Raw genomic sequence first — 14380 nt, forward strand, 5'->3', positions numbered from 1 at the left:
GGGAAAGAGGTAGACTTTGACGTCTTCGCTTTTAGAGCGTAACAATCAATTTTCCAGTGCCCCTTGTGACAGAAGTTGCATATTTTCTCCTCACGTGTGCCATGCTCAGGTTTCACCTCCAACACCGCCATGCCTGAACCACCAGGAGAGCCATTTTTGCCACGTGCGCCCTCACCACCATCATTACCAGCACGAGGCTGGCCAAAGGAGCGCCGATCTCCATTAGAGCGCTTGTGCGTCAGCACATACTCGTCTGCCAAAGCAGCCGCTTCGGCAGCAGTTTCAACTCTCCGGTCACTGATGTGGTTGGCAATGTGCTCAGGCAAGGTGTTCTTAAACTGCTCAAGGACTATCAGGTTACACAACCCATCGTAATCCCCCACATCTAGTGCGGCACACCAGCGAGCAAAATAGCATGACAAGTCACGTGTAAACTCTAGATGAGTCTTGTTGTCAGTTTTCCGCCATGTGCGGAAGCGCTTGTGGTAGGCTTCTGGAACGAGTTCGAACGCCTTTAGCACCGCTGACTTAACCTTGGAATAACTTTCCAAATTGGAACAAACGTTCCCTCCTTGCCAATTTAGGACAGGTGGAACAGGTGCACCTACAGGAGCGATGTTCCCCCTACTTAAACTGCCTAACCAAAAACCAAACTACCATAACTTGCCCTAGTCTTCAGTGGGCCTCCCGAGTTCCCCTGCCAACACTGGGCATCTCAGGGGTACCACCCTATCCCAGCTTGTGTGGGACAGCAATCTATTAAACCCAAAACACAAACAAAAATCAAACAAACAGATCCCATATGGGGAAACGCCGCTGACCTACAAGGGTGGGGAACACCTCCCCTCAGATTGTCTAGACTCACCTGCAACACCTGCCCTAATTACCACCATAAGTGGCAACTAATTGACAGCACAAAACAAAATTTAAATAATTGTATTTAACCAAACTGATAAATCAATTACTCAAAATTGTTAACAAAACAAAATGTTAATTAAACAAATTGCTCCTCAAATTACTCAAAACAAGTGTAATTCAAACAAATTGTTACTCCAATGATTCAAAACAAATTGTTACTCAATTAGTTAATTAGTTACTCAAAACAATTGTTACTCAAACACCACCATGCACCTCCTCAACAATGCTGTGACTAAAGTTGCCAATGTAGGCCTCAAACAATACAGGAAAGTACTTTTACCTGTTCGCAGAGTCACAGCCAACCCGAGTTGCTTTAAGTGGCCGCGAGCCCCCAATCTGTCATAACCCGGCCCGTTGGGACATGACAAATTGAGGAGGACACAGAGCAGTGTTCAAAATAACAATAATTTATTTGTAAGAGATAACTAATAATACTTAATATAAAGAATAATGCTTACAGAATGTATGAGATGTGGAAGTCAGTAAGATCAGTGGTGTCAGTGTGGATGTGTGGTTAATATGGTGATGGTGAAGGTGTGTTGTAGTGTGCAAATCAAACAGTGAGGAGCAACAAACAGAAAGGTGCTGTCATCTGGAGTGGGACCAAGAGAATGGCTGGCAAGCCCTCTTTTATAGGGTTTCAGGAGCACTGATCAGGTGCTCCTAATGCACCTAATGAGTTGTCTCAAGTGGGCTGACGCCCACATGATCTGTGGGAGAAACACACAGACAGGGCAGTACACCATATAAACAGCATAGGCCCTGCAGGCCAGGCCAAGGGGCCGTGACAACACACACACACAAATGACAGGCAATCAGACAATTTACAGCTGTTGTTTGCAGCGTTAGCAGGCAGCAGCTAGCTTGGCTAATGTAGTTCCTGTGAGGGCCACATAACTTTCCCCTTCTCTGATGGGGGCCGGGGTCAGTTTGTAACAGAAAAAGTGTGACGATCGCAAGGGTTTCCTAAACGTAAACATTTATTGTTTTCCAGAAAGCCACACATAACCAAATATTAATAACCAGTGCACGTACTGTACATGCAGCACTAAAGGGCTGCATAGTGCATGTACTGTACATGCAGCAGTGCCAGGCTTTCCTGCACAATGTTGTTGGCATGGCGCTGCGCCATGCTTGAAATAAATCGCGCCATGCCAAGCTGTTTTTTTTTTTTTTTTTGAGGGGCCTAGTGAATCATGGAGTGTGTGTGATATGAAATGTCCAGTACCTCCCCAGTGCCTCCCCAAGTGCCACCCCAGTGTCTGCCCTGCAGTGCCCAGTGTCTGAAAAGTGCCTCCCCAGTGTCTCCCCAGTGCCTCCCCAATGTCTCCCAGTGCCTCCCCAGTGTCTCCCCAGTGCCTCCCCAGTGTCTCCCCAGTGCCTCCCAGTGTCCCCCTGAGTGCCTCCCCAGTGCCTCCTCAGTGTCTCCCCAGTGCCTCCCTGAGTGCCTCCCCAGTGTCTCCCCAGTGCCTCCCCAGGGCCTCCCCAGTGCCTCCCAGTGTCCCCCTGAGTGCCTCCCCAGTGCCTCCCCAGTGTCCCCCTGGCACACTTTTCAGCTATGTCATTCTTTTTTTTCTCTGCATTTCCCCCCCCAGCAGTCTTCCGGGTGCTTCAAAACGCCACTGAGCAACTTTCACTGAAATTAAATGCGGGGGGGGCGGGGCTATCGCTCCGGTTCGGTCTCTATCCTTTCACCCTAACCCTAAAGCTAAATTCCAATACCCAAAATCTCGGCCACTCGCTCACTCCCACTCGGTCACTCGGGGTCATTCCAGCGTGACCCGGAAATGGTTAACGTTCCATTTGTTAAAGTGCTCCATCGAGGAGGAGAGTGGAGTCGAGTGGAGGAGCCGAGTGGGCTCTCCGAGACCGCATAGAGCGAGTGTACATCAGGTGCAGGCTCGGTGGGGTATTTTGTCTCCTCGCAGCGGATTTCCGCATCACGTGTACATGTTTTTTTTCCTTCTCCAGTGACATAAGTCCGCCTCCTCCACATGTGGCACAGAAAACACTGATGAAACCCGATACTGTGCACCCCCCCCCCCCCCCCCCCATCCACTAGCTGCCGGCCGGCTGACTGGCTGAAGTCGCCGACCCAACGGCCAACACACACATGCACGCACTGTTCAACTGTTTGTTGAAGAGACACATTTTCGCTGAATGAATAGAGCTTCAGAATGATAAAGTAGCCTATCTAGCCTACTTATGTGAAAGTGAAAGGACCACAACAAGCCACTGGCTTTATTGCGTTGTGTGATATAAGCATAATAAAAGTAGGATATATAAATTAGGCCGGCTATATTGTGCGCACCTCAAAAGCTATAGTTAATTTATCTCTGTGCATGCCTGAATGCACAGACTGCTATGAATGACGGTGACAAAAATGAAAAATGTATTTATTTATATGTGGACTGAACTGAATATATGTAAGTCAGAGAGACTATACCTAATTCCTGTTATAGTGTCCGTTATTTGCAAAGACCGCGGAGGAGGACTGACTGTCGGAGGAGGGGGGGGGTGATTTATACGTGTGCGCATCCTGGCGCTTATTCACTATTTCAGGAATAAATGCCTTGCCTTGCACATGTTACCAATACATACACATTGGCCTCGGACCCTCGGTTACATGTATAAAATTATGAATTGTCTATTCTGTAGACTGTACGGCTCTGTTCGGACTGAGTTCCAGTGATCCAGCTGTGTGACACCACTTTTGCTTTGGCAACGTATGTTTTCTCATGCCAATAAAGCCCTTTGAATTGAATTGAATTGATACACGTCATTAGTGATCGCGGAATGTGCCGTCGCTTTGAAATGACAGCGTAGTACATTCCGATTCCAGAGGAAAATTCGACCACCACTCTGTCCTCGCATAGAATCCTCTCCTCCTCCTCTCCTCCTCGCTGGGGGCGGAGCCGAGGAGCGAGTGGAGGACACGAGGAGAGTGAGCGAGTGTGAAAGTTGCGGTATTGGAATTTAGCTTAAGGACCACTATCTGTACCAAGTTGGACCTTGCACATGTAAACAGAGCTGCTACCTTTAAACAGAGCTTAAATCTGAGTTTTCTGGGCTCCCGCTGGCCAAGTGGTCCAGACGCATGCCACAGGCTTTGGCCTGACAGCGTATCGCGTGTTCGAGTCCCGTTCATGACTACCTTTGCTGCATGTCTCTCTCTTTCTCAAGGTCAAGGTAAACTTTATTGTCCACAAGGGAGATTTGTCTTGGGCTTTCACCCCAGCTACAGCCACACATAAAACATCAATGACAACAAAAATACATTACAGAGGAAGACACAACATTACACATGATGCGGATAATCTAGCCTCACACAGTTACTGCTGTTTCAGAGCCTCGTTCAACATCTTAGTTGATGCTGGTACAAATGATTTTTTCTGATGTACTTCCACTTTGGTTCTTTGTATCTTCTCCCAGAGGGCAGAAGTACAAACTCGCCAAACTCTTTCCTGTCTATCTTCACTTGATACCATCAATAAAGGCAGAAAAGCCAAAAATATTTGTTTTCTTCTGTATACCATTTAAATAGTCCCGAGAATAAATGCTGCCATTTGTCCCAAAGTGACTGCAAAATAATTGCTGCCATTTGTTTAAAAAAACAAACATGTATATAACGATGCAATGTGAGATAGAGCTCCGTTTACAAAATGCCCTCCAACTGTTTTTATTGTATTGTGACACTTGCTTTGGCAATGTAAACGTTTGTTTTCTTATGCCAATAAAGCTCCTTTGAATTGTATAGCTTCAGCTGAATAGCTTAAATACTTGGCACAGTGGTCAGACTGGTCACATTAAACTCAGTCTCATGACTAAGCCACAGGGAAGAAAAGAAAATCGTTTCCGAGAAAACTTGTGTTCAACTGCAACGCGCCGCCGCCACCGCCAGCAACGCAGACAGTCCCTGTGAGCACACTGCAAGCGTCAGGAGCGTGAAGTTGAAGCTGAAGTTTTCTTCTTCGTGGGGTTTTGGTGGTGGATGGAAAATAAGCTCCACCTCCGCGCCCGACGGACGCGACGGACAGACTCAAATGGACGCGACGGCCAGACTCAAATGGAAGCCGCGCACAAGCGTGAAAATGAAGCGCGTCACCCGGCAGTGATAGGCACTAGCCAATGGAACAGATGCAGCCTGCAGCCCATCCACTGGGAGGAGTTTCACTTGTAGTTGTCTTCTTTCACGGAGTCAAACGCCCCCCCCCCCCCCTGGGACGGATTTGTAAAGCCATGTCGAGGGATAAAGGCAGACTGGGCATTGGGCACCTCGAAGTAACATTCTGTCCAAATTGTTAACAAAACATTGAAAAATCGTCTGAAGAAATAAAGTAAAGCATTGGTTCTCATGTTTGCTTCAGATCACCCCTGTAATATTTTCATCCATGGCACCCCTGGCTGAATTACATTGTCATTTACTGTAACCCTGAGCCATGACATTGAAAATAACTTTATACTTTATAAAATAGCCCGTTCTCTTCAGCCTCCACAGCCCTCCTCATCAACATCATCATCACCCTCCTTCTCCGTGGTGGTCTAGTGGTTAGGATTCGGCGCTCTCACCGCCGCGGCCCGGGTTCGATTCCCGGTCAGGGAACACTGTTTTATGATGAATTCCTGTTCTGTTCTTTAACTATAGAAGTGTCTATTTGTACGTCTCTAAATGTTTTGATGAATTGAACAATGTGGACCCTGTTGTAAACAAGTGTAATGCTTAATTGGTTCGTCCACTCACAGTTAACAGTCTTTGTATTGAGTTTGTGCTTGAAATGTATTGTAATTCTGCAAACTGTTAATAAATATTTAAATCAATCAATCAAAAATCTCCTTCTCCTTCTCACCGCCGGGTGACACACTTCATTTTTATGCTTGTCGGCAGCTTACATCTGACGCGGAGGAGAGCGTCAGATGTAAGCTGACCGTCGCGCAAGTCGTTGGCAAAAACAAAACTAGTTTTAAAACTCTTTGGCCGGGAGGCGAACCCGGGTTGCCCATTCCAAAGGCATGTACGTTAACCAGTCGACTAGACAGTCATGACTCCATAGCCAAGTAGCAACGCAGCACCATATAGCCTACACTAGAATGCGCCTGTGTTGTCTGTGTCAACATTTTGTCACTCAATTGTCCCTCTCATGCCCACTTCGCCAACCAAGAAATAGAGGACTACAGGCCATTAAATAGGCTTCCGTGTGCGTCTCCTCTAGGGACCGCCCAAAGCCCCGGAACGATTTAAAGTGAGACCTGACGCGACGTCCAACTGACGCCTTCACGCCTACAGTGTATTCACAGCCAGTGTGTGTGTGTGTGTGTGTGTGTGTGTGTGTGTGTGTGTGTGTTTTATGCATGCTTGTGTTACCTGTCAGGAGATATTTTCAGGTGTTTGTTGAGCAGCCCCATCAAGAGCTTAGAGTATTTTAGGTTCATTGGTTCATCGATCCTGCCAACACATTGGAGGGTGCATTGGGCACAGGGGCCTCCCTTTCCTCCAAACATAATCATCTGGTCAGGCAGGATGTGCACAGCAATGTACTAAAATTTAAATTATTAGGAGGAACGGAGTGTCAACAGTGTGTTATGATGAATTGAACATGGTGGACCCTATTGTAAACAAGTGTAGGCTAATGCTTTATGGTGTTCACATAGTTAACAGTTTTGTATGAGTTGTGCTTGAAATGTAGGCTACTGTAATTCTCCAATCTGTTAATAAATACTTAAATCAATTAATAATACTGTTGTTTTGAGTAGGCTATCGTGTCCAAAGACAAAGAGTGGATTGAATTGAATAATTATCATATTTCCAAAAAATAAATCAAACATCTAAGATCAGCTAACAGACAGAATTAAGAAATTATATATGGGATAGTTGACTGATGAAACCTTTGGCGTTTATGTCGTATGAGTATGACAACTGAACTGGCAACTGCACTGGCGATTTTAGCCGCAACTCTAGATTGGGATGAATCTAGAGTTGCAATACCCTCCATAATCCATTGATCCCACTCATCCAATTTGGTTTGCGATCTGCTTGTCTTAAACAACGTTAAACTCAACATTACAGCTGTAGTCCAACCTTGAATTATCCTCTTCCAATCTGCCGAGCTTGTTTTTCATAAAAATCCACCGTAGACATGTTATGAGCTACTTTCTTTCAAGAAATTCTGTGCAGGTGATTATTTTTCTACAGTAAGTGTTGAAGTTTGGAAGCACTCGTTTTGTTAACGGGTCGCCCTGCTGCCTCCAGCATTATGTGCAAATTCGAAACAGGTGGAATGGAACGCATGGCCGTTCAGTGACATACGACGAGTGCTTCCAAACTCCAGCACTTGGAAAAATAATCACCTGCAGAGGATGTCTTGACAGAAAGTAGATCGCCTGAACATAATTTTTTAATGTGGCTAGCGATTTAGGGGCTGGAGCCAGGCTATGGCTTGGCTGCACGCACCTGGGTCGAGTGCAAGCAGCACGCACACGCACGCGCGCGCGCAAACACACACACACACACACACACACACACACACGGAGGCGAGTGGTGGACCTTGGAATAGCCTGCACTCAAAAACGTTTTTATGTTAAATTAAATTATCATGGATAAATGAACGTTTTATTGATTAAAATAAACCCTAAAAGAAGAGAAACAGACAGACAGACAGACAGACGGACAGACAGATAGAAAGTGTAAACAAGTGTAGGCCTAATGCTTTATGTTTATGGTGTCGTCCACCATATTGAGTTGTAGGCTACTTGAAATATACTGTAGGCCTAATTCTGCAAACTGTTAATCAATCAGATATAGATAGATAGATACATAGATAGATAGATAGATAGATAGATAGATCAGTGCCATTTGTAGCATGTGGTGCCACCTATGGGTGTAAGGGAAATAGCTTTTGGCTTTGCCTCTATGTGTTAGAGGCCCCTCAGTGAATAATTAAATGAGTCCCACCTGCACAATTGGGAAGTCAATTTCGTAGCCAATGGGAAATGGCATATGAAAAATCTGGCTGAAGATTTTGATGACTTGAACCCAGAGAGAATATACAGAGTTGCACGACCTCAAAAAAATATATATACATACAATCTGTAGTAGCAGCAAACGGAAAACAGATAGTGGCCTCATATTGGCCTGCACTTTAGAACCACAAGGAAAAACACAACAAATCAGTTTTTCAGTTCCTTCTTTTTAATGTGTTAACCTGTCATCTCATAAATCTGTTACACTTCTGAAACAAAATATAGGCAATTATACAGTATGTAAAACAAACTGATTTTTATTTTACAATATATACATTTTATAACGTGTGCATTGCAATATGAAAATGAATGATGGTACTGTTGTAAGCAACATAAAAAAAGACCTACTGCATAGTGTTATTTTAAATTCTGGGACCAGACTCGTGCCAATAGCATTTGGAAATAATTCAGCTTGTTTTATTCTGCTTCGAGGAGCTACTAGAAAGACCGGTTTCCCCCAGGATCATACAGTGTATGAAAGTTTAGACCAGTGGTTTTCAACCGTTTCTGCATCAGGTCCTACTGGTCGTTCGTAGCCCACCCATCTGCCCACGTTGAGAATCACTGGTTTAGGCAACCTCAAAGTATCTGATCATTCAGCATACTCTTACGTTACCAACTCCATATTTACCTCTCCCCCCCCCCCCCCCCCCCGGGAAACACTACCTGGGACTATACTATAGAAACAGGTTACATTTTGGCAAACAGGCCGATGGGAGGCCATGTTGATACCTGCAATATGAAATTGTAGTTTCCATATCTGTTGAGCTTAGGTGCCAACATGGTGTCCGTTAGTGCAGTCTGTGCATTTCTGTGGGTTTTGTTCAGAGTATACAACAGACATTTTAATGTGAATCAGAGTAGTGTTTACACTAAACCTACTGTATACACCTCTTATTGTGTGTACTTTATGAGACAGCTCACCATTTCAGATCTTATTTAATCTAAGACATTGCACAAGGTACGACACCAATCTAAATTTGGCCATTAAAATTTCAGACAAGGCCATTTAGATTTAGAAAAAAATGTAACATTCATAGTATGTTTTCCTTAACATCATGCTACCCAGCCCCAACACAAGGAATGTTTCTTAGTAAATCTCCATTGGACAGGTTATTGGCAAGGTCATAGAGAGCTGCGATGATCAGTCAACGGGAAGCTAATCCATTTTTAGGAGTATGCCGCTTTTCCTCAGGTTTCCCACATATTAGCTCATATACTGTATGAATCTCCAAACCAGATTTCTTTGGGGGGAGGGGAAGAGGAGGGGGAGGGGGGGACAACTGAATGCTGAACACTAGAGCTGGAAACATGTCACAGCCATACTCAATGTTATGGCTTCCCTTAAAGACATTTGCTCTATTGAACAGCATCTCAGAGATGTCGGCCACACTCCAGATAATTTACAGCACACCAAGCCGATACACAGGATGCTATTGCAGGTGACAATGGACAAACAAGGTGCCACTTTGAAAAATGGAAACACTTGTGCACAATGTGCACATGATGGGTCAATCAGGGACTGGAGGGACAATGACTCAAGGTTTTTGAGTGAACTACTAAAATATCATTATGTTGGGTCTCTACTGTATAAAGATCATTATGTTGGGTCTCTACTGAGACAAGCCAGACCAAATGCACAACTGACCAAAGCCCAAAGTGCTGCTGCAGCAATTGTTAACATGCAAATGATTAATCATTAACAGGAAGTTAATCCAATTTTAGTGATCACTTGGTTACATGTGAATTGTACCTTAAGGCATCTAGTTTGCTGTTGTTCAACAATACAAATTATTGCAAATGACAGCAAGACATGTAAGTCTTCTGCCTGTACTTTGAAGAGAATGTTAGAATAGTATAGAGTAGAGTTCTGTGACATTTGACTCTTTTGACTTGTGTGCTTTTGGCTTTGGCATCTGTAACTATGAACATGTAGAATGTTAAGCCATTGTAGTCTTTTTCTTCTTTGTTCTTTGTAATTTTATAGTAAATCAAAAAATTATTGTATTGTTAATATAATTGTATTATCTACTTGACTATGGCAAGAACAGGTTGTGGCAATCCTGCAATTAAGATGAACCTGCATTGTGAGTAAAAAAGTGAGTAAAAAAAAACAATTATGGCAAAAACACCAGTCAGTACGAGGGTCGATTAATTTCGACGAAGTGGACTTTAACAAATTAAATTACTTGTTCATCTACTTTGATTATTCAAATGCTTAGGTGTAAATGTTTCTCTTTGAAACACAACTGAACTCAAAATAGCAATTTTAGATGGCTTCTCTGTGTCCTGAGCTGAAGACTGATCGACCCCTGTTCCAACAGTAGCGTTCAACTGTTTGACATTTAATCCCTTGCTAGTTTGCAGCCAGCCAATAGGGAACAAAGGGCACAACATACTGTATAGGGAACAATACTACAACTTCTTGGGTGGCACAGTGACTGCTTTCTCAAGTACAGCATGATTAAAACCAATTGTGTTTGGATTCACAGAGCCGAAATAATGTTCCTTCAAGGTTATGAGTTCTTGGCAAAATAGGAGTCTGCATAAACACCTTGGATTGAGACAGGCTCTAGCATCCCTATTGTGTGTCAAACACTGGGTGAAAATCCAAAAGCTTAAAATGCATTGCGTTGTAGTTCGTCAATGCAAAAAAAAAAAAGGAGCGGACCTAGTCTAGAGCCCTGGGGACTATGGCCAACTAAGCATGTAGGGTTTAAGTGGTTAAAGGTGAATTTAAGGCAGCCAAGGAATATATACTGTATACACAATGGGTTCATCACAAGTTGCAGATAGGTAAATAGAGTAGTTTAAAATGTTGAGCTAAGCAACTTTACGCTTAAGTTTACACGACACGCTACAACTTTAGCACTGGCACAACTGTGATAACCTATTAAGAGCTTGAATCCAATGTGTACAGGTATTCCCCCAAATGTGCCTGCCTTGTGGGCTATGGGAACATTCCTATCAATTATAATACATCCTTTGTAATCTTAGTTATTATATTATCTCATTAATGGTCAGCTATAGTGTTCATGTCCTCTGAAGAGACCTTGTGTCACAGCTTGTAAAGACTTGCAAGTATTATGTCAACTGTCATACATACAGTACAGCACAGTGCATGCCTAGCTAGCATAACGGTATGCATGGTTGTAGTGTTAAATCTCACACAGGACTCAGACATTGAAAAGTCACAGTTGAGATGATTAAGCTAAAACTCTAAAATACACACAAAATGGCTTGCAGATTTCAACATAAGATGGTGGGGTTTACTACATCATAACTTACGTGTAGCTGAACCATGTTGAAGAAATAAGCACTGTTCGTGATTTCTTACTAAAGTAGGCAAGTTTTCAATCATAGAATAATAGTATACAAGAATTACTTCTGTGCATTTGCTCCGTGGTGTAGTGCAACATATTCTGTGTTGCCCTAGTGTAAAAAAACAAAACAAACTGGTATTCAACATAGGCCAAAACAACTGAAAACATGGGCAGAACAATAAATGAGAGCCACAATTCGAAATCTGAGCAAAGTAGTTAAATAATTGATGAATAAATTATGTAAATTGTAGCATTTACATCCATTTTAGTTATCTTGTCAAGCGTGACAATTTACATTTACAACTGTCACTTTTCAAAGGTCTGTCCTGTACAGTACACAATGCATATGTATGCAAATATTTTAAGTCTACACACATACTGTGCATAAACCCAAGGTCATATATTATGACATCACATATGTATACCAAATACCTTTTTTTCTCTGTGCAATTCTTTTTAACACCAGTGGTTCCATAGTATTAAAATTGTTAAAAAACTAATGATGGGAAAGTGAAAGAAGCATTTGAATAAAAGGAAGCATAAAACAAATAATTGAAATTTTTGAAAACATTGATCATGATGTCAAACTATGAGACAAACATAAATAGAAACATCATCCATCGCTCTGAACAACAAAAATGACAAAAACATCCAGGAAGTGAAAAATGTCTACACAGTAAAGTCCTGAATGTTAATTTAACAAATGTAACCAAATAGACCTGTAAAGGATCTATCTGGGTTCGATTTGTAAACTCTTGGGAGTTACAAATGGATAAACAAACACTGACGATTTTACTGTGTATACGAACGATAACAATGATGCATGAATGAAAATGACCCAATCAGTGCCTCTTCCTGTGTTTGCTCCGTCCAATCCTGAGCCTCTGGAACACTTTTACAATATTATCGGCATTGTATTACTGCAAATGTTCACCTGAGGAGATTGTTGGGTGGACAGAGTAGAGTGGGGTGGGGGTACCGTGGCACGTTCCTGACCCTCATTATGTGACTGTGGATGCAAGGAAGTTAATTCATTGCGCCCCCCCCACCCCGTCTCTCACCACCACCAATGATGATGTCACCCCAGATCCCCATTCTTGTCTGTTCATCTATCTGTCTCGTCTGTCTCACAGAACAACCTATACACAACTCTATCTACACAACCAGGCATTAGGGTTTCTCTGTCGAGAGAAAAAAAAAAAAAACTACATTTATATTTACAGCAATTAAATAAAGGTCAATTAAGCACTTGTGTGGTGTCAGGGATGAGAGCTCAATGCTTACGGGAGTGGCAAAGCTTTTTTTTGTGTGTGTTTAAGTTTTTTTAGTTTTTCTTCATTTAAAAAATAAAAATAAAATAAAAAAATAAAAAGTAATCCTGGTTGTCTTAGTTACATCATGCTGCAATAAATAAAAGTGAGGTTAAAACAAAACAAAGGAGTAAGTAAGGGAAGAAGGACGTGAAAGGCTTGTTTTTCCTCTGTAGGATGGCTCTTCTGTGAAGCTATAGCAGTAGTAGTAGTAGCGGTAGTAGTACTAGGAGGAGCAGTGTGTTCATGTCGATCTTGGGTTCCCATGATGCAGTGGGGTATGTAGCAAGGTAAGTAGAGGGTATGACTGAATAGGGACAAGTTTCGTTGGCACCCTACTGTCAGATTTAGCCATCACAACACTGGCTGACGGGCAGAACATTCCCATGTTGATTTGCGTTGACAAACTAGACCGTTAAGTGGCATCCATGTAAATGTTCCAAGTAAGCGGTTATTCCTTGTGTCCATCACTCCTGCACATAAACTCAGCTAAGTAACCAGGTCTAACCAGTGCTGTAACATGCTGACCTGTGTTACATTAGGCCCGACTAACCACTACTCTGTGTCGCTAATTTCGAATTGGCTGAAACAGAAACTGTGGCAACTTTACCCTCTTCCCAGTGGGACTGCTAATTCTCCAGTTGTGTTGCCGGAAGGCAATTCAAAGACAGGCGGTACTTGGTGAATGTTTGGGTAGAAAGAGGGTGTTTGGGCTTGCCAGTTGCGGTAGCCAGAAGAGGAGCTGCATTGCCGGTAGGCTGGAGAGTTAAGTGTGAACCGTGTCTCTCAGTAGCTGTTTTCATGGCCAGCCAGTATGTAGAGGTTGCTGTGGGCGGTAGGGTTGTCTGTTGGCCTGCTCTCCAGCACCACCACCCTGGAATAACAGGTGCACGCACGCACACACACACCCCAATGCACATGTGTGCGCGCGCGCACACACACACACACACACACACACACACACACACACACACACACACACACACACACACACACACACACACACACACACACACACACACACACACACACACACACACACACACACACACACACACACACACACACACACACACACACACACACACACATTAACTAATCTAACTTTGTTCACTGCCCTCCTCTGACATTTCGTTTATTTTGTCAGTACATAGTGAAAGAAGAGCAGGAAACGTAGGAAACAGAAGGGTAGCAGCATAGCCAGAGCCAGGATTTATACATACTATACGCTCCCCTGTTCCCACATAGCTTCAGCAACGGCTGCAGAGGACAGGAGAGAACTTTGGAAGATGTCGTCACATTAAGCCTTTTACAACAAACGGGGAGGCTCTGCAGCATCTGGGCACCGTGCCTACTTGAGGACATCAAGGCCCTGACAGATAGAAAGCATCAAATGCTCGCACCAAGAAATGCACCCGTTGTATTTAACAGCTATAGTGAAACTGGAGGTGTCACGTGGTGATGCATCAAAACCTGTTGACTCTCACCGTAGCTTGGTTCTCTTTTCGAGCATCGAGGGGCATTGAACACCAACATACAATGTGTATAATGGCATGGTTTTCACTTTGTTTGACCATCCAAAATTATTATTCTTTTGAATAAAAGTCAATATATTATGAAATAGATGGTCTGCACATATCCTGAAAACAATTTGTCTCGACTTATCCGTGAACTGTACACTGCCGCATGTTCCTTTGCACGTATGATCTGGTGAGGTCAGTGCTTCAATTGACAACAATATGGATGGGGAGAATGACATACAAAAGTTCTCTGTTCTATACAACAGCAAACTTGCAGAATATAAAGACAGGG

General features: G+C 43.2%; 1 protein-coding gene and 1 long non-coding RNA gene across 16 annotated transcripts in view; one reads left to right on the forward strand and one right to left on the reverse strand.

Annotated features, from left to right (window-relative positions):
* The first annotated feature begins 6971 nt into the window (after positions 1-6971).
* The window catches only part of LOC310866288, a 579577-nt gene continuing 572168 nt past the window's right edge, over positions 6972-14380 (forward strand). Inside the window, exon 1 of the long non-coding RNA XR_014569910.1 lies at positions 6972-7090. This is a non-coding gene — a long non-coding RNA (uncharacterized lncRNA). The remainder of the gene's footprint in view (positions 7091-14380) is intronic.
* The window catches only part of LOC310866095 (mitogen-activated protein kinase kinase kinase kinase 3-like), a gene marked incomplete at its 3' end in the record, with an annotated part of 59039 nt that continues 53254 nt past the window's right edge, over positions 8596-14380 (reverse strand). For all 15 annotated transcript variants that reach the window (XM_083775416.1, XM_083775428.1, XM_083775415.1 and 12 more), the window contains one exon: positions 8596-13442. In XM_083775416.1, the coding sequence (XP_083631542.1) occupies positions 13355-13442 (88 nt within the window). The remainder of the gene's footprint in view (positions 13443-14380) is intronic.

The sequence above is a fragment of the Protomyctophum parallelum genome (genome assembly GCF_964188405.1).
Source record: "Protomyctophum parallelum genome assembly, chromosome: 10".
Lineage (NCBI taxonomy): Eukaryota > Metazoa > Chordata > Actinopteri > Myctophiformes > Myctophidae > Protomyctophum > Protomyctophum parallelum.